The sequence below is a fragment of the Phyllobates terribilis genome, unplaced genomic scaffold (genome assembly GCF_046119375.1).
Source record: "Phyllobates terribilis strain yellow unplaced genomic scaffold, ASM4611937v1 Scaffold_4__5_contigs__length_816908805, whole genome shotgun sequence".
NCBI lineage: Eukaryota > Metazoa > Chordata > Amphibia > Anura > Dendrobatidae > Phyllobates > Phyllobates terribilis.
In genome coordinates, this window is record NW_027362764.1 from 463,859,612 (window position 1) to 463,880,345 (window position 20,734).

Sequence of the window (20,734 nt, forward strand, 5' to 3'; positions counted from 1 at the left end):
TTTATGCTCATCAACCCATATGTTCCAGTGACTTTACTTTTCAATCGGTGTATGTCAGATTAAATGTGAATTATTTGTGGTGTTTTCTGCTTCGGTTGTATTTATACTTCTGCTTTTTCTTCCCTTGATAAACAGGAATTGATTCCATTGATACTGTGCACCGCTTGCCTCCACCCAGAGCCTAAAGAGAGAGACCAGCTCCTGCATATTCTGTTTAATTTAATAAAGCGTCCAGACGATGAGCAGAGGTATGGTTTCATTCATGGCCTGCTCTACAGGGTGGACACATAAATGGTGTGGACACAATGATTGTCCCTGATCGCTCATCTAGTATGATGTACATATGAACAGGAGCAGCCTATTTTTCCCACTCTTCTTCCTTTCTTGGCAGATCAGCAGGAGGGTTACACACCGCATCTATTAGGGTTTTGTGTTAAAGTGTAACTGTCATTATGCAAGTTTTTATACATAAGACACTGCAAATAGCTGCTGATTGGTGGGGGTTTGGTTCCTGAGACCACCACTAATTGCACAAAATGCCACTCTAAAGTGCAAAGCTCTTGTCTGCAGCCTGCACATAGCACTGTGGGGACTCAATAAGTCTAAGGATCTGTATATCCACCTTCCTGAGCTGTGTATGGACTCATAGACTTACAGAATAGTATACAGGCTTAATAGTAAGTCTGTGGGTCCATACACAGCTGTGAGAGATGGAGTGCACAGACCCTAAGGGGCTGTGCAGACAGTCAGGAGCCCCGACACTGCGGAATAGCCACGCGGCTTCCGCTCATTATGCAAATGAGTGGTGCCATTTTTTTTTTTTCACATGCGGACTTTCCTCATAGATGATAATCAATGGGGAAAGTCCACATGCGGACCCACAAAAGAAATTGACATGCTGCAAGTCTGAAAGCCGCGCCGCATGTCAGTTTCTGTGGGTGATCCATAAGTGTACAGAGACGCATAGTGGACATGGGATTTCTGGAAATCCCATCCACTATGCTGTGACATCTGGATGCTGCGGGTTTGATGCTGCATAGACACGCAATGTCAAACCCGCAGCAGCTCCTAATCGTGGGCACATACCCTTAGACTTATTATTGAGTCCATACAGAGCTCTGTACAGGATGCATACAAGAACTGTGAACATCCGAGTGGTATTTTCTGTGGTTGTGAGGGTCTTGGGACCGGACCCCCCATAGATAAGCAACTATTTGCAGTATCTGTTATATATTATATATAATTAGCACAAATCCCTTTCTACACACAAACCGAAAACGTTAGTGTACTTGCCTGCTATTGAGCCCTGGGGGGGCACCAGCACAAAAAGAACAGTCTAAAAGACTTTGGCATAATGTACATTAAAGGAACTGTCCAGTTTATTAAACCTATTCCATGCACTTTATTAGGATGCTCCTCTCTTGGCCAGATTATAATGAGATTCTCTTGGCCTGGCGGACCTTTCCTGTCTGCTTGCCACAGACAACCAATTCATGAGAATGCTTAATTTCTCCTTTGTTGGTGCCAAAACTTTTTCCCCACAGTTTACTACTGATGGGGGTTCCTGTAGGGGGACACTGTTAGATCAGCTTTTTGACTAACAAATGGTGCTTGTCCTAAGCAGAAAATCCCTTTAAATCTAACATACTAAATTTATTGCTAGGTCCACATGCTGAATACCTCACACGTTTTTTTTTCTTCAGTGGTCCCTTTAAGTTTTTACAGTCCTCCGGACACCAATAAATTCGTTGGGCTTGGATCTGCTAGTTTGCTAAGTAAAGAACAATTCTCTATAATTGGTTAGGAGATGCATCGTGAAAGTGGGTCTTCAGTATCCGATCTTTTATAAATAATATGTATGCGATGTGTTCTGTCTGTCTTTGTCTTGCTGTAGGCAGATGATTTTAACCGGATGTGTGGCTTTTGCTCGCCATGTTGGACCAACTCGAGTTGAAGCAGAACTTTTGCCACAATGTTGGGAACAAGTAGGTATACCATTTGGCTGTTAGTCTCTGCAGGCTAAGGTTCATCGAACTTTGCTTCTTGATACATGTCCCTTATATTGACTAAGGTGTATAATTCCATGCCTTTACAACTCTAGGAGCGGCGGATTAATCTTTTACAGGTGCATCTCACTAAATTAGAATATCATCAAAAAGTTAATTTATTTCAGTTCTTCAATACAAAAAAGTGAAGCTCACATATTGTATAGAGTCATTACAAACAGAGTGATCCATTTCAAGTGTTTATTTCTGTTAATGTTGATGATTATGGCTTACAGCCAATGAAAACACAAGTCATTATCTCAGTAAATCAAAATAATTAACAAAAACACCTGCAAAGGCTTCATAAGTGTTTAAAAAGTTCCCTTAGTCTGTTTCAGTAGGCTCCACAATCATGGGGAAGACTGCTGACTTGACAGATGTCCAGAAGGCAGTCATTGACACACTCCACAAGGTCCCAGAGTTCCAATTTTCATTTGGAAATCAAGGTCCCAGAGTCTGGAGGAAGAGTGGAGAGGCCACAATCCAAGCTGCTTGAGGTCTAGTGTGAAGTTTCCACAATCAGTGATGGTTTGGGGAGCCATGTCATCTGCTGGTGTAGGTCCACTGTGTTTTATCAAGACCAAAGTCAGCACAGCCGTCTACCAGGAAATTTTAGAGCACTTAATGCTTCCCTCTGCCGACAAGCTTTTTGGAGATGGAAATTTCATTCTCCAGCAGGACTTGGCCCCTGTCCACACTGCCAAAAGTACCAATACCTGGTTTAAAAACAACAGTATCACTGCGCTTGATTGGCCAGCAAACTCACCTGACCTTAACCCCATAGAGAATCTATGGGATATTGTCAAGAGGAAGATGAGACACCAGACCCAACAATGCAGACGAGCTGAAGGCCGCTATCAAAGCCATCTGGGCTTCCATAACACCTCAGCAGTGCCACAGGCTGATCGCCTCCATGCCACGCCGCATTGATGCAGTAATTGATGCTGCTCGACTAATCCACCTGTCCCCCCGCTATTCCCCGGCCTCTCCTCTCTGTCAATCTCTTCACTGGCTCCCCATTGCTCAGAGACTCCAGTTCAAAACCCTAACCATGACATACAAAGCCATTCACAACCTGTCTCCTCCATATATCTCCGACCTAGTCTCCCGTTACATACCTGCACGCAACCTCCGATCCTCACAAGATCTCCTTCTCTACTCCCCTCTTATCTCCTCCTCCCACAACCGTATACAAGATTTCTCCCGTGCTTTTTCCCTACTCTGGAACTCTCTACCCCAACGTATCAGACTCTCACCTACCGTGGAAACCTTCAAAAGGAACCTGAAGACCCACCTCTTCTGACAAGCCTACAACCTGCAGTAACCACCGCTCCACCATACCGCTGCACAACCAGCTCTCCCCTCACCTACTGTACCCTCACCCATCCCTTGTAGATTGTCAGCCCTCGCGGGCAGGGTCCTCGCTCCTCCTGTACCAGTCGCTGTCACATTGTGTTCAAGATTATTGTAATTGTTCTTGTATTATACCCCTTTTTCACATGTAAAGCGCCATGGAATAAATGGCGCTATAATAATAAATAATATAATAATATAATAATTGATTCAAAAAGGAGCCCGACCAAGTATTGAGTGCATTTACTGAACATACATTTCAGTAGGCCAACATTCTGGATTTTAAAAACATTTTCCAAGCTGTTATAAAGTATTCTAATTTACTGAGATAATGACTTTTGTGTTTTCATTGGCTGTAAGCCATAATCATCAACATTAACAGAAATAAACACTTGAAATAGATCACTCTGTTTGTAATGACTCTATATGATATAGGAGTTTCACTTTTTGTATTGAAGAACTGAAATAAATTAACTTTATGATGATATTCTAATTTTGTGAGATGCACCTGTATGTAGATGCAGATAGTATGGAGTGTTGTCATTCTGTGGCGCTGTCTGCTCTCCCGATACGTCTATTTTAGTACATACTTCTGTTCTGCATGTAATGGAGCCTCTCTTATAACTCTGCATTGTCCCATTCTGAATATATTGACATCTAGGTGTTACTAGTTGGGGGCATGTCTGAAGCTGTCTAGTCAGTCATACTGCAGGGACAGACACCTCACAATAAATGTCAGGGAGGAAAACACGTGTTAAAATAATGTATCCCATAATTTTTGGTATAGTTTTCACTGCATGATGTGAATAAGCCCTAACCATGTTGTGCAAAAGCAAAAACCAAGATTAACTTTTTTTTTTAAAGAGCAATAAACTTACATGTGTCTCCAATTCAAAATTGTATTTTTAAGACTAATGGAACGTGTTAAATATCAGCCATGCGGACTTGTACATGGCTATGCATACTGAATACTGAAAGGGTTTTTTCCTGACTCTAATAATTTCTGCAATGTAGTGAGGCAAAAAAAAATGCCGGGTCCTCAAGACTCGAAATAGCTGGAGACTCAATGGGTTAAAAATATCTGAAATACTGCTGCAATCTGCATTACTGTACATACTTGTACGTTTGTGTCATTCGATGTATTAGTGTGAACATACAAGGCGTATGTAGAGGTCATCTTTATTAGTTTATTCCATCTAAAATAAGATGGATTCAGTGGAGGCTCCTGCAGATAGAAATGCCACTTTAGTTATTTTTTGTTTTAGCTGCCTACTAGGCCCTCACAGAATTTTTTTTCATCTTCATTTCTATTCATTGTTAACGATATATTTGTTATGCTGTCTTCCAGATCAATCACAAATACCCGGAAAGAAGACTGCTTGTGGCAGAGTCATGTGGAGATCTAGCGCCGTACCTCCCTGTAAGTGTTGCTACAGCTCCTACCTTAAGGGGCTCTCGCTCCGCGTATGGCTCGTGGGCTCTCGCTTCGCGTATGGCTCGTGATGGCTTAGTGATAAGTTGTGTTCTGCCCCGCCACAGGTAGTTGATAAGGACAGGTAGAGTTAATGGTTGGGACTAGCACAGAGTGGAAGGGGCTAAAGTTAAGAGACAGAGACAGTTTCCTGTCAGGAAGGCAGATAGGGACCAGCTTGCAGCTAGAGCAGACCTTTGCTCTGACTAGTCAGCAGAGCCCCATGAATTGGGTGTCCCTAAAGTGAGCGGAGACTGAGGCAAAGGATAGTGTGATCCAGAGGAGTGAGTGATTCTCCAGAGATTAGGTCTGGGATAGGAAGCCTAGTGAGACGGTACGGAGTTATCTAACAGTCAAGTGATGGAGCAGTGCTGAGAAGGAAAGCAGGACAAAGAGAGAGTGCCCCGTGAGGTAGTTCCAAGGCGTCTGCAAGCAGAGAAGCTAAGTAACTGCCATTTCCCTAAGGGGAAAAGGACATCGAACCGCGGATTGAGGAATTGGACTCGCTTACCGGTACTGTCATAGGAGACCAGGGAAGCTCCTGAAGTGTTGTGCTGGGTGGTGGAGAAGCTAGAGAGAGGCCAACTGAAAGAGAGCGGAGTGAGCTCAGGAAGGAATGGAATGTGTACAGTGGGGGAAATAAGTATTTGATCCCTTGCTGTTTTTGTAAGTTTGCCCATTGACAAAGACATGAACAGTTTATAATTTTAAGGGTAGGTTAATTTTAACATTGAGAAATAGAATATTCAAAAAAAATTCAAGAAAATCACATCGTATAAATTAAATAAATTTATTTGCATTTTGCAGTGAGAAATAAGTATTTGAACCCCTACAAACCATTGCGTTCTGGCTCCTACAGACCAGTTAGACACTCCTAATCAACTCGTTACCTGCATTAAAGACAGCTATCTTACATAGTCACCTGTATAAAAGACTCCTGTCTACAGACTCAATTAATCAGACTCTAACCTCTACAACATTGGCTATAGCAAAGAGCTTTCTAAGGATGTCAGGGACAAGATAATAGACTTGCACAAAGCTGGAATGGGCTACAAAACCATAAGTAAGATGCTGGGTGAGTGAGAAGGAGACAACTGTTGGTGCAATAGTAAAAAAAATGGAAGAAATACAAAATGACTGTCAATCGACATCGATCTGGGACACCATGCAAAATCTCACCTCGTGGGGTATCCTTGACTATGAGGAAAGTGAGAGATCAGCCTAAAACTACACGGGGTGAACTTGTTAATGATCTCAAAGCAGCTGGGACCACAGTCACCAAGAAAACCATTGGTAACACATTACGCCTTAAAGGTTTAAAATCCTGCAGTGCCCGCAAGATCCCCCTGCTCAATAAGGCACATGTGCAGGCCAGTCTGAAGTTTGCCAGTGAACACCTGGATGATTCTGTGAGTTATTGGGAGAAGGTGCTGTGGTCAGATGAGACAAAAATTGAGCTCTTTGGCATTAACTCAACTCGCCATATTTGGAGGAAGAAGGATGAGTACAACCCTATGAACATCATCCCACCCGTGAAGCATGGCGAAGGAAACATTATACTTTGGGGGTGCTTGTCTGCAAAGGAGAAATGACGACTGCAACGTACTAAAGGGAAGATGGATGGGGTCAAGTATCGCGAGATTTTGGCCAACAACCTCCTTCCCTCAGTAAGAGCATTGAAGATGGGTCGTGGCTGGGTCTTCCAGCAAGACCATGACCCAAAACATACAGCCAAGGCAGCAAAGGAGTGGCTTAAAAAGAAGCACATTAAGGTCATGGAGTGGCCTAGCCAGTCTCCAGACCTTAATCCCATAGAAAACGTATGGAGGGAGTTGAAGCTCTGAGTTGCCAAGAGACAGCCTCAAAATCTTAATGATTTAGAGATGATCTGCAAAGAGGAGTGGACCAAAATTCCTCCTGACATGTGCCCAACCCTCATCATCAACTACAAAAAATGTCTGACTGCTGTGCTTGCCAACAAGGGTTTTGCCACCAAGTATTCAGTGTTGTTTGCCAGAGGAATCAAATACTTATTTCTCACTGCAAAATGCAAAAAAAATATCTAAATTATACAATGTGATTTCCTTGATTTTTTTTTTTTTGAATATTCTATCTCTCAATGTTAAAATTAACCTACCCTTAAAATTATAGACTGTTCATGACTTTGTCAGTGGGCAAACTTACAAAAACAGCAAGTGATCAAATACTTATTTCCCCCACTATATGAAGTTGTTCTACGTTTTAAGAGAAATGTCCATGAAGTGGACCCGCTATCCACTGTACATACTCCTCCCCACGTTCTTGTTCAGTAAAAGACATTTTGTTTTTGAGTGGTGGTCTCCCTCATTGAACTGTATAACATCTGGTCATGGCCAGCCGAAGTCACTGGTATCACGTATTCTGTTGGCTTAGTGCCCTTACAGTTAAAGCGCACACACCCAGCCAGGACACCCATTTTGCTGTAGAGTGCCGGGGTGTAGAACACTAGTACCTCGCCCACAGCTACCTCCACGTTACTGGTTCAGATCAACACATCTATGGTGTATAATGTCTGTTGCAGCTCATCCCCGTTAGGTAAAAAGTGAATGAAGAGCAGGCATTCCCATCTCTGTGCTGTCTATTTAGGAAATTACTGCAGCTCATCTCCTCTCCCCATCAACAGTGGATTGCAAGTTACTGATATATCCTGCCTTCTCAGCAGCTTTCCTCTTTATATGCTGTAAGTCACATAATGGCCAGTATTGGTGTTATTTCTCATGTGCACACTGGACAGCTAATTCTGAAAAATCACTTTGAAAGCACAGTTACTTTTTTTTATATATTATCAAGTGACACCAAATCTCCTTCCTCACATTTCAAATGATCCTATTATTGCAAATTAGTCTGACTGTTTAGATTTAAATAACGCCAAAGGGCTTGGAATCAACTACATGTTCCTTTTTGGTTTTTTTCACACGCTTTTATTTTTGTAAGCCGGGAATATAATGCTAATAGTCTGCCAAGTGTTTGGAGACCAGATTATTATTTTACTAATTGTTTACCATACGGTTTGCATCAGCCCATGTGAAAGAGCCTTTATATCCGTGCCAATCAGCAGAAATCTGTCTTGCATAGCCAAAGTTTTAATTTTTCCACTCCCATGAATCCCATTTTTGCTCAACCCCTTTTAGCATATATCATGACAATTTATTATAGTGGAGTCATAAAAGGATATGGACTATGGAAATCTTTGGGACAAACTCCCCTTCAGCAGGAGCTCACTGATGGATACTCAGTTAATTCACTATGCAGGGAAGCGAAGAGCCTGTTAAAGCAAAAAAGTCCTCCCTACAGAGGAGTGGGCCCCGCCGAGTCCTCCCTACAGAGGAGTGGGCCCCGCCGAGTCCTCCCTACAGAGGAGTGGGCCCCGCCGAGTCCTCCCTACAGAGGAGTGGGCCCCGCCGAGTCCTCCCTACAGAGGAGTGGGCCCTGCATAGAGGTGGTGGTTCTTTTGTCGTGGGCCAAATAAAACTACCCTGCGGGTCGGATTTGGCCCACGAGCCGGTGTTTGACATGTATGATCTATGTAGAAACAAATATTGTCTTCTAAGGTGTTTATATCCTTTGAGAGGCCAGCGTTTTTTTTTTGTTGGTTTTCTGCTCCGTGTCTAATAAATTGTATTACCTTGGAAGATCAGAAACCACAAAGTATCAAATATACAATGAAGAAAGACCTTTCATAGGGGCACAGATTTCTGTGATCAATTAGATTGATTGTACGAGCAATGGAAATACTCTACAAATGGTCCCTCAAGGTTTAATCTATAAGTTAGATGGATAACCAGATAAAATGACTGTCTCAGAATGCCAGGTGACATGCTAGTTGATGGGACCGCTAGCCACATCTGGCTCCCGAGCTACAGGTTGGGGCTAGTGTATGTATCAGCTGTAAGCCAACTCATTGCTTCTCATGGGTAATGTTTCTTGAAATGATGGTAACAAATAGCAAGCAGTCAAGACTGTATGGGGAGAGACAGGTGCGGCAGTTAAACATTGGCACAGTTCATAGATGGGGAGTTTAACTGCAGGGTGTACACAGAATCAGCCAATCAGTGCTGTGGGCGGGGTTACTCAGAGCTCAGCATTTACAGAGCTGCTAGATCTGCAGCAGAGATGTCAGGGATTTTATAAAAAAAAATGACAGCAAGCAGCCCAGTAAGCAATAAATCACTAGAATCCGGGTCTCTGCCCTTACATCATGCTGCTGTCAGATGGGGTGGCTAAAACCTGGTAACAGATTCCTTTAAAAGGGAAATCTAACCCTAGAATGTAAACTAGATGCACTTGACTATTAATTCTTCGCTTACTGGGATTTCTGCTCATTTTTAAAATATATAGTGTTGTGGAAACCCTGCGAAGAACACACAGGTTAATCTTCTGCTGTCCAATTCCAATTTAGGCCTGGGAACAGCTGAGGGGGCAGAGCTTAACCATCTGTGTTCTGTACTACAAACAGGCCAGAGAGACTTGGTCCTGCTGCAGCCAGACACCGAATAGTGAGGAAGACGAGGAAGGGGCAAATGACTGAGCACCTGGGACACCTAATGAATAGTTCTCATACTGATCAGTTAATTATTAATTGTGATAAAAGACCATTTTATGCTTTTATCTGCATTATATATTTTAATAGACTTGTAGACAAATAACGGTGGAGCCGAGTAGAAAAGAGGAAGGGATTTCGTATCCGCATGTGTAAATTGCACAAACCTATGTGCATGGAAAGTATATCTATGACAGTAGTAAATGAACCATTTTCTATATTAAGGAAAATAATTGTATGTAACGTAATAAGAATAGTCTGTAATACATTAACACAGAGAATATGAAAGTGTGAGATTGGAGGAGTACAGTGTGCCGGGTCACGCAGTGGTGGCTAAGCCTTGTATTCAGCAATGCGACTTTATTAGTATTAGTGGAACCATATCTTCTCTGCAGCAGAGGGCCTTTTCCCTGCTTAGCTTGGTCAGCTATTCCATGTGCTTTATCTCATTAATACCAGCAAGCCATGAGGAGTTGAGAATTTCCACAGTTTGGGAATGCAGTCTTTGTCAATGTTAAAGGGGTATTCTCAAGTTTGAAAGTTTTTTTTTTCCCTATCCATGGGATAATTTTCCAATCGCTGGTAGTGCAACTGCCGGGCCCCCCCCCCCCCCATGATCCCCACTGCCACTCTATTCAATCTAGGAGAGTTCCCGCAAGCTCGCTGCCTTGGGGTAGCCCTTGACTCTGATCTCTGCTTCAAACCACATATCCAAGCTCTTTCCACTTCCTGCCGACTCCAAATCAAAAATATCTCCTGGATCCGCACATTCCTCAACCATGAATCTGCAAAAACACTAGTGCATGACCTCATATCTCCCACCTCGACTACTGCAACCTCCTGCTCTGTGGCCTCCCCTCTAACACTCTCGCATTCCTCCAATCTATCCTAAACTCTGCTGCCCAACTAATCCACCTGTTAACCTCGCTATTCCCTGGTCTCTCCTCTGTCAATCCCTTCACTGGATCCCCATTGCCCAGAGACTCCAGTTCAAAACCCTAACCCTGGCATACAAAGCCATCCATAACCTGTCTCCTCCATATATCTGTGACCTAGTCTCCCGTTATTTACCTGCACGCAACCTTCGATCCTCACAAGATCTCCTCCTCTACTCCCCTCTTATCTCCTCTTCCCACAATCACATACAAGATTTCTCCCGTGCATCCCCCCTACTCTACCCCAACATATCAGACTCTCGCTTACCGTGGAAACCTTCAAAAGGAACCTGAAGACCCACCTCTTCCGACAAGCCTACAACCTGCAGTAACCACCGCTCCACCATACCACTGCATGATCAGCTTTACCTTTACCTACTGTACCCTCACCCATCCCTTGTAGACTGTGAGCCCTCGCGGGCAGGGTCCTCGCTCCTCCTGTACCAGTCGCTGACATGTATTGTTCACGATAATTGTAATTGATTTGCTATGTATACCCCTTTCACATGTAAAGCGCCATGAAATAAATGGCGCTATAATAATAAATAATAATTTAATGGGAATGCCAAAGACCACAGTGCGCATCGCTTGGCAATCTCTGGTGGTGCCATTGAGTATGAATGCAGTGGCAGTGTGCATGGTTGACCACCTTCCATTCACATGGAGCACTTCAGAGCCCTTGTTCTGGGGATCGATGGGGGCCCCAACTGTCAGGAAGTTAACCCCCATCTCTTAGATAAGGGGTAACTTTCAAACTTGAAAATACCCCTTTAAAGTGTGTAATATAATGTGCCTTTCCATGTTTAGTGTTCCTCAGTCAGTTATTGATTTGACAGGACTCCAGTCTGTGCTTCATTACCGATATACGATTACCTACTATAAAGCAACCAGACCCATCATAGAAAAGTACTACTTGTGTCTAGTCTCTGTTCCTTGTTTGAGGTTCTTGCCATACACCAATGCTAAATGCTTGACCAAAATTGATATCTTTTATAAAAACAGCCAGTAAATCTAGTAATGTTGTCTGAACAACACGTCTAGTATTATTTTCCCCAAATCACAGAATTCCAGGCAGTATTGTACACTTTTCCCTTACATGATGATCTTTAATTAAAATGTGGGAAATTCCATGTTGGATTCTCAGCTTCTGCCTGTGGTAGTACTAAAGCAATGAATCTGCCTCTATTTTTCAGAAAGAGATAAGAAGCTCTCTAGTGCTGTCAATGCTGCAACAGATGTTACTGGAAGACAAAGCGGATATGGTGCGGGAAGCTGTGATTAAGAGTCTTGGCATAATTATGGGATACATTGATGATCCAGACAAATATCAACAGGTACATGTCACTGGCAATCAATGATTGTGGTTCTCCGGGAATGGAAAGAAAGAAAGAAGGGATAAAAGAAAATGTCATTAAAAATAAATTCCTATATACCTTTAATTAGCAAATCATAAATCTTGCATCTGAGCCCATTGGACTCTAGTTACGCCACTGCATTTTAATGTACTATAACAATTCTCTACATAGACAAAACAAGTGTGATTTGCGTATTATTAAAGGTTTTTGGAATTTATAATTATACTCTCTACTCCCGTGGAAACCCTTTTAATGATGTATATGTTTTGATAAGGATATTGTGTATATATTGTGATATTTTTCATTTCAGTTGCTTCGATTCATGCCATACACTACAGTAGAAACAGAGCTTGCACATTGGCAAATATTTTTCAAAATCATTTTATATATAGAGGTGTCTGTCACCTGTCATTGTAATCCTGTCTGTGATGATAATGAGACTGATGAAAATTCTTTTGTACAAAACAGGAACTGTGAGTCTAGTATAAGGGCAGTGTGAAAATTGCAGAATGGTTTTTATATATCAATAGTGATATGAAAAATGTAATTAGAAATTATCAAATATTTTTTAAAAATACATTTAGCATAAAAACTTGATTTTTAAACATTAGGTCATTTGAATGTGGCCGCGGGACTGCCCGGTCTTGCCGCCGCGGGACTGCCCGGTCTTGCCGCCAGTACCAGAGAATCCTAACTGCATGCTGGGCACTTTGTGGATTCGTAACTCTGCAGTAATACAGAGAGACTTAAGACTTTTGTGTCAAAGCAATCCTTTAATGATATGGATAAACTCCAGCACATGGAGGCCCAATTTTGATGTTTCCTCACACTTTGTTCTCCATGGAATGATTGCTGTTCTGTAAGTCATTAATGTGATTTCCTTCCAGGGCTTTGAACTCCTCCTAACTGCCTTAGGGGACCCCTCAGAAAGGGTAGTGAGTGCTACTCACCAGGTGTTTTTACCAGCGTATGCTGCATGGACTATGGAGCTTGGAAACCTTCAATCCCACCTTATTCCCACTCTTCTTAGCAAAATTGAAAAACTCCTTTGGGTAAGTTGAGTTTTTACAATGCAATTGCAATGCATAATCCCTTAACATTCATAACATTGAAACCACTGGGTTAATATTGTGGAGACTGCCCGTTTTGGAGGTTATTTGACTTAATATGAGAAAAACCAGACCATTCTTTAGGCATTTTCCGCTCTGAAGATGCTCTATACTTTACAATACAAGTCAATGGGAAAGTTCAATAGATGCTTGGGTGCCCTTTTGTGCATTTTGCCGGCATTTCTGCTAGAAAAGCAGCTGGTGGTTTATTCATTATTGATTGGAGTTTAAAAATGTCTGGAAAACGGCAGTACAAAAACACTGACTGCTAAAAATGTCCAAAAAGTGCCTACAAAACTACGAAAAAGAACGCTAAAGACACTTAAGGAGAAAAAAAACATCAATGTCTTCCTCTTGAAAAACTGTCTATTGCCTACCTGTAAAAAAAAAAAGAAAGAAAGAAAACGGCGTGTGCACATACCCTCTATATCTCCTCTTTATCTCCTCTAACGGACTTGTATAGTCCTTGTATAATATGGACGGCCGTTCTTCTGAATGTCTGCCTGGCTTTTTCCCCGCAGGACTCATCAGTGTTTGAGGCTTGGTGAGAGGGGGACCTGCGGTGATCAGCTGATCGCCATGACGGCTGCATTCAGAAAATGGTTGTCTCTGGGAAACATTGAAGTATTATTCTGTATTGTAGATTTTTTTTTGCTATGATGAAACAGAAACCAAATTAAAATGACATAGAAAGCAAATATATTTTATACCGTCCCAGGGAATAAAAGACTTTAGGAAAACCGATTGATTGGTATTTGCTTAAATTTAAAGCCCACTTTGTCGTTGCTGCCATGGGTACTTTAAGAATGGGATCTATAGTGTGATCAGGGTATTACAATGTGTTCACACCATTTCAGAATCTGTCAGCACAGTCACATTGCATTAGCATGAGTTGTGCTCTCATTCTTATAACCAGTCATACTTGTGATTTTACTGACCGGATCACTGCTAATTCATCTTTCCATCTCTATTCCTCTCTTATTTTAGGAAGGGGAGCACGGCCTGGATGAGCACAAGCTGCACATGTATCTCTCTGCCCTGCAGTCCCTTATTCCCTCGCTGTTTGCCACAGTTTTACAGAATGCACCTTTTACAAATAAAGCCAAGCTTCAGGGAGAAGTATTACAGATAGAAGGTAAAAAAGAACCAGAATTATAACAAATATGTTAGTCCTTTAAGAAATGACTTAACTTGTTTCACTGGACAACCTCTTTATTATATATCTGCAGGATAGGTCATAACTTGCTGATCAGTGGATGTCCCTCCATAACTTTTATCACCATTACAAAATGACCCAGCAGATCAGGTGTGTGACCGCCTCTCCATTCATTATGTGGCTGGCGGTACGCTGCAGCCCCATGGGGAATAAATGGAGCACAGGTCACACATGCACACTGCTATTCCTTTCTTAGGGGGATAAAATTCCCTGTTCTGCCCTGAGTGGTCTGACCTTTACTGATCAATAAGTTGTCAGCAATTCTATGGATAGGTGATAAAAAATTATTTTCACCTTACAATCCCTTCAAATACTTGGGTTGAAGTGCTGTGTCCTGGCACTTTGTGTGTGTCAGCCTTGGATTGCCTTTTGCAATCATTGGCAGTGTGTTCCTCTTTTTTGCTTCTGTAGTTGCATATCGTACAGTAGTGGCGGTTTATACACACAGAAAGTTTGATTTGATTTTTCCAGCTTCTATTATGGTCTGTCTATGAGCCCTTAAAATAGATCTGCTGTCTGTGATTTTCCTGCATCTGACTCAGCCGTCCCAGCATGTGAGGCTGTGTAATGTGTCTTCTAGCCCTATTCCGAGCAGTGTTCATGTAACAGAAGCATCACCTGTAGTTTCCCCTAAACAAAACCAGATACTAAGAGTTAGTTTTTGCTAATTTGTTTTTGTTTTCTAATTGTGTGTGTATAATATATGTATGTAAATATGTATATATTTATTTATTTATTTTTCATGATTTTTAGGGCAGCTCTTTTTTTCTGTGCTGCTGCTGTGCTCTATTAATACTCTGCACAGCCGGGCCCCATAGACCATAGGAAACTGGTATCTGTAGGTGACTTACTGAGTTATACAGGAAAGTTTTCTAGGAATGTTCTGTGCAGAGGTCATTGTGCATGGAGGGGAGATGTAGTCTGTGATTTCTAGGTGTAGATGAGATGTAGTCTGTGATTCGTGAGATTAAAGGGGTTGTCCACTACTTTACATGATCCCCCCAGGGCCCATCGGCCCATAAGTGTTTCTCTAAATACCTTGTGTGGTGCCTTTTCTGCCTGTAAGCGGCACTATCACTGGCCACTCACAGGCATCACGTGACCCCCCCGCTGACTTCATGACAAGTCCAGGCTGCAGCCGAGGGTCCCTCTTCCACGTTCCACCGGTGGACGCTGGGTTGTGGGCGGGGTTACCCTGCTCATCACAACCGCCATCCACCATGTGCGCTCCCTCTCCTCATTCACTGGGAAAACGCGCAGTGGATGCTGGGTGTGACGCACGGGGTAACCCCGTCCACCGCGGGGATTGCGTCACTGATGTCACACCTCACTTGATGTAACATCAGTGACTGGTCACGTGATGCCTCTGAGCGGCCACTACTTTATATGAACATTGGGGGGTTCATATAAAGTAGTGGACAAGTTCTTTAATTCTTTGTAGGTGAGATTGTAGTCTGTGATTCTAGCTGTAGGTGAGATGTAGTCTGTGATTTCTAGCTGTAGGCGAGATGTAGTCTGTGATTTCTAGCTGTAGGTGAGATGTAGTCTGTGATTTCTAGCTGTAGGTGAGATGTAGTCTGTGATTTCTAGCTGTAGGTGAGATGTAGTCTGTGATTTCTAGCTGTAGGCGAGATGTAGTCTGTGATTTCTAGCTGTAGGCGAGATGTAGTCTGTGATTTCTAGCTGTAGGTGAGATGTAGTCTGTGATTTCTAGCTGTAGGTGAGATGTAGTCTGTGATTTCTAGCTGTAGGTGAGATGTAGTGTGTGATGTGTAGGTGATATGTAGTCTGTGGCTTATAGGTGTAGGTGAGATGTAGTCTGTGATTTCTAGCTGTAGGTGAGATGTAGTGTGTGATGTGTAGGTGAGATGTAGTCTGTGGCTTATAGCTGTAGGCAAGATGTAGTCTGTGATTTCTAGCTGTAGGCGAGATGTAGTCTGTGATTTCTAGCTGTAGGCGAGATGTAGTCTGTGATTTCTAGCTGTAGGTGAGATGTAGTCTGTGATTTCTAGCTGTAGGTGAGATGTAGTGTGTGATGTGTAGGTGAGATGTAGTCTGTGGCTTATAGGTGTAGGTGAGATGTAGTCTGTGATTTCTAGCTGTAGGTGAGATGTAGTCTGTGATTTCTAGCTGTAGGTGAGATGTAGTCTGTGATTTCTAGCTGTAGGTGAGATGTAGTGTGTGATGTGTAGGTGAGATGTAGTCTGTGGCTTATAGCTGTAGGCAAGATGTAGTCTGTGATTTCTAGCTGTAGGTGAGATGTAGTCTGTGATTTCTAGCTGTAGGCGAGATGTAGTCTGTGATTTGTAGCTGTAGGCGAGATGTAGTCTGTGATTTGTAGCTGTAGGTGAGATGTAGTCTGTGATGTGTAGGTGAGATGTAGTCTGTGGCTTATAGGTGTAGGTAAGATGTAGTCTGTGGCTTATAGGTGTAGGCGAGATGTAGTCTGTGATTTCTAGCTGCAGGTGAGATGTAGTCTGTGGCGTGTAGGTGAGATGTAGTCTGATTTGTAGCTGTAGGCGAGATGTAGTCTGTGATTTCTAGCTGTAGGCGAGATGTAGTCTGTGATTTCTAGCTGTAGGCGAGATGTAGTCTGTGATTTGTAGCTGTAGGCGAGATGTAGTCTGTGATTTCTAGCTGTAGGCGAGATGCAGTGTGATGTGTAGGTGAGATGTAGTCAGTGATTTCTAGCTGTAGGTGAGATGTAGTCTGTGATTTCTAGCTGTAGGCGAGATGTAGTCTGTGATTTCTAGCTGTAGGTGAGATGTAGTCTGTGATTTCTAGCTGTAGGTGAGATGTAGTCTGTGATTTCTAGCTGTAGGTGAGATGTAGTCTGTGATTTCTAGCTGTAGGCGAGATGTAGTCTGTGATTTCTAGCTGTAGGCGAGATGTAGTCTGTGATTTCTAGCTGTAGGCGAGATGTAGTCTGTGATTTCTAGCTGTAGGTGAGATGTAGTCTGTGATTTCTAGCTGTAGGTGAGATGTAGTGTGTGATGTGTAGGTGATATGTAGTCTGTGGCTTATAGGTGTAGGTGAGATGTAGTCTGTGATTTCTAGCTGTAGGTGAGATGTAGTGTGTGATGTGTAGGTGAGATGTAGTCTGTGGCTTATAGCTGTAGGCAAGATGTAGTCTGTGATTTCTAGCTGTAGGCGAGATGTAGTCTGTGATTTCTAGCTGTAGGCGAGATGTAGTCTGTGATTTCTAGCTGTAGGTGAGATGTAGTCTGTGATTTCTAGCTGTAGGTGAGATGTAGTGTGTGATGTGTAGGTGAGATGTAGTCTGTGGCTTATAGGTGTAGGTGAGATGTAGTCTGTGATTTCTAGCTGTAGGTGAGATGTAGTCTGTGATTTCTAGCTGTAGGTGAGATGTAGTCTGTGATTTCTAGCTGTAGGTGAGATGTAGTGTGTGATGTGTAGGTGAGATGTAGTCTGTGGCTTATAGCTGTAGGCAAGATGTAGTCTGTGATTTCTAGCTGTAGGTGAGATGTAGTCTGTGATTTCTAGCTGTAGGCGAGATGTAGTCTGTGATTTGTAGCTGTAGGCGAGATGTAGTCTGTGATTTGTAGCTGTAGGTGAGATGTAGTCTGTGATGTGTAGGTGAGATGTAGTCTGTGGCTTATAGGTGTAGGTGAGATGTAGTCTGTGGCTTATAGGTGTAGGCGAGATGTAGTCTGTGATTTCTAGCTGCAGGTGAGATGTAGTCTGTGGCGTGTAGGTGAGATGTAGTCTGATTTGTAGCTGTAGGCGAGATGTAGTCTGTGATTTCTAGCTGTAGGCGAGATGTAGTCTGTGATTTCTAGCTGTAGGCGAGATGTAGTCTGTGATTTGTAGCTGTAGGCGAGATGTAGTCTGTGATTTCTAGCTGTAGGCGAGATGTAGTCTGTGATTTCTAGCTGTAGGCGAGATGTAGTCTGATTTCTAGCTGTAGGCGAGATGTAGTCTGTGATTTCTAGCTGTAGGTGAGATGTAGTCTGATTTCTAGCTGTAGGCGAGATGTAGTGTGTGATGTGTAGGTGAGATGTAGTCTGTGATTTCTAGCTGTAGGTGAGATGTAGTCAGTGATTTCTAGCTGTAGGTGAGATGTAGTCAGTGATTTCTAGCTGTAGGCGAGATGCAGTGTGAGATGTAGTCTGATTTCTAGCTGTAGGCGAGATGTAGTCTGTGATTTCTAGCTGTAGGCGAGATGTAGTCTGTGATTTCTAGCTGTAGGCGAGATGTAGTCTGTGATTTCTAGCTGTAGGCGAGATGTAGTCTGTGATTTCTAGCTGTAGGCGAGATGTAGTCTGTGATTTCTAGCTGTAGGCGAGATGCAGTGGGTGATGTGTAGGCGAGATGTAGTCTGTGATTTCTAGCTGTAGGTGAGATGTAGTCTGATTTCTAGCTGTAGGTGAGATGTAGTCTGTGATTTCTAGCTGTAGGTGAGATGTAGTCTGTGATTTCTAGCTGTAGGTGAGATGTAGTCTGTGATTTCTAGCTGTAGGTGAGATGTAGTCAGTGATTTCTAGCTGTAGGTGAGATGTAGTCAGTGATTTCTAGCTGTAGGCGAGATGCAGTGTGTGATGTGTAGGTGAGATGTAGTCTGTGATTTCTAGCTGTAGGCGAGATGTAGTCTGTGATTTCTAGCTGTAGGTGAGATGTAGTCTGTGATTTCTAGCTGTAGGTGAGATGTAGTCTGTGATTTCTAGCTGTAGGTGAGATGTAGTCTGTGATTTCTAGCTGTAGGTGAGATGTAGTCTGTGATTTCTAGCTGTAGGTGAGATGTAGTCTGTGATTTCTAGCTGTAGGTGAGATGTAGTCAGTGATTTCTAGCTGTAGGTGAGATGTAGTCAGTGATTTCTAGCTGTAGGTGAGATGTAGTCAGTGATTTCTAGCTGTAGGTGAGATGTAGTCAGTGATTTCTAGCTGTAGGCGAGATGCAGTGTGTGATGTGTAGGTGAGATGTAGTCTGTGATTTCTAGCTGTAGGCGAGATGTAGTCTGTGATTTCTAGCTGTAGCTGAGATGTAGTCTGTGATTTCTAGCTGTAGGCGAGATGTAGTCTGTGATTTCTAGCTGTAGGCGAGATGTAGTCTGTGATTTCTAGCTGTAGGCGAGATGTAGTCTGTGATTTCTAGCTGTAGGCGAGATGTAGTCTGTGATTTCTAGCTGTAGGCGAGATGTAGTCTGTGATTTCTAGCGGTAGGTGAGATGTAGTCTGTGATTTCTAGCTGTAGGTGAGATGTAGTCTGTGATTTCTAGCTGTAGGTGAGATGTAGTCTGTGATTTCTAGCTGTAGGTGAGATGTAGTCTGTGATTTCTAGCTGTAGGTGAGATGTAGTCTGTGATTTCTAGCTGTAGGTGAGATGTAGTCAGTGATTTCTAGCTGTAGGCGAGATGCAGTGTGTGATGTGTAGGTGAGATGTAGTCTGTGATTTCTAGCTGTAGGCGAGATGTAGTCTGTGATTTCTAGCTGTAGGTGAGATGTAGTCTGTGATTTCTAGCTGTAGGTGAGATGTAGTCTGTGATTTCTAGCTGTAGGCGAGATGTAGTCTGTGATTTCTAGCTCTAGGCGAGATGTAGTCTGTGATTTCTAGCTGTAGGCGAGATGTAGTCTGTGATTTCTAGCTGTAGGCGAGATGTAGTCTGTGATTTCTAGCTGTAGGCGAGATGTAGTCTGTGATTTCTAGGTGTAGGTGAGATGTAGTCTGTGATTTCTAGCTGTAGGTGAGATGTAGTCTGTGATGTGTAGGTGAGATGTAGTCTGTGGCTTATAGCTGTAGGCAAGATGTAGTCTGTGATTTCTAGCTGTAGGCGAGATGTAGTCTGTGATTTCTAGCTGTAGGCGAGATGTAGTCTGATTTCTAGCTGTAGGCGAGATGTAGTCTGTGATTTCTAGCTGTAGGTGAGATGTAGTGTGTGATGTGTAGGTGAGATGTAGTCTGTGGCTTATAGTTGTAGGCAAGATGTAGTGTGATTTCTAGCTGTAGGTGAGATGTAGTCTGATTTCTAGCTGTAGGCGAGATGTAGTCTGTGATTTCTAGCTGTAGGCGAGATGCAGTGTGTGATGTGTAGGTGAGATGTAGTCTGTGATTTCTAGCTGTAGGTGAGATGTAGTCTGTGATTTCTAGCTGTAGGTGAGATGTAGTCTGTGATTTCTAGCTGTAGGTGAGATGTAGTCAGTGATTTCTAGCTGTAGGTGAGATGTAGTCAGTGATTTCTAGCTGTAGGCGAGATGCAGTGTGAGATGTAGTCTGATTTCTAGCTGTAGGCGAGATGTAGTCTGTGATTTCTAGCTGTAGGCGAGATGTAGTCTGTGATTTCTAGCTGTAGGCGAGATGTAGTCTGTGATTTCTAGCTGTAGGCGAGATGTAGTCTGTGATTTCTAGCTGTAGGCGAGATGTAGTCTGTGATTTCTAGCTGTAGGCGAGATGCAGTGGGTGATGTGTAGGTGAGATGTAGTCTGTGATTTCTAGCTGTAGGTGAGATGTAGTCAGTGATTTCTAGCTGTAGGTGAGATGCAGTGTGTGATGTGTAGGTGAGATGTAGTCTGTGATTTCTAGCTGTAGGCGAGATGTAGTCTGTGATTTCTAGCTGTAGGCGAGATGTAGTCTGTGATTTCTAGCTGTAGGCGAGATGTAGTCTGTGATTTCTAGCTGTAGGCGAGATGTAGTCTGTGATTTCTAGCTGTAGGCG

The 20,734-nt window shown here is 42.9% G+C and overlaps 1 protein-coding gene across 4 annotated transcripts in view; it reads left to right on the forward strand.

Annotated features, from left to right (window-relative positions):
- Window positions 1–20,734, forward strand: part of RELCH (RAB11 binding and LisH domain, coiled-coil and HEAT repeat containing) — a 175,672-nt gene that overhangs the window by 68,316 nt on the left and 86,622 nt on the right. For all 4 annotated transcript variants that reach the window (XM_073678653.1, XM_073678655.1, XM_073678657.1 and 1 more), the window contains 6 exons: window positions 136–248; window positions 1,895–1,985; window positions 4,747–4,818; window positions 11,577–11,717; window positions 12,626–12,790; window positions 13,835–13,982. In XM_073678653.1, the coding sequence (XP_073534754.1) occupies window positions 136–248; window positions 1,895–1,985; window positions 4,747–4,818; window positions 11,577–11,717; window positions 12,626–12,790; window positions 13,835–13,982 (730 nt within the window). The remainder of the gene's footprint in view (window positions 1–135; window positions 249–1,894; window positions 1,986–4,746; window positions 4,819–11,576; window positions 11,718–12,625; window positions 12,791–13,834; window positions 13,983–20,734) is intronic.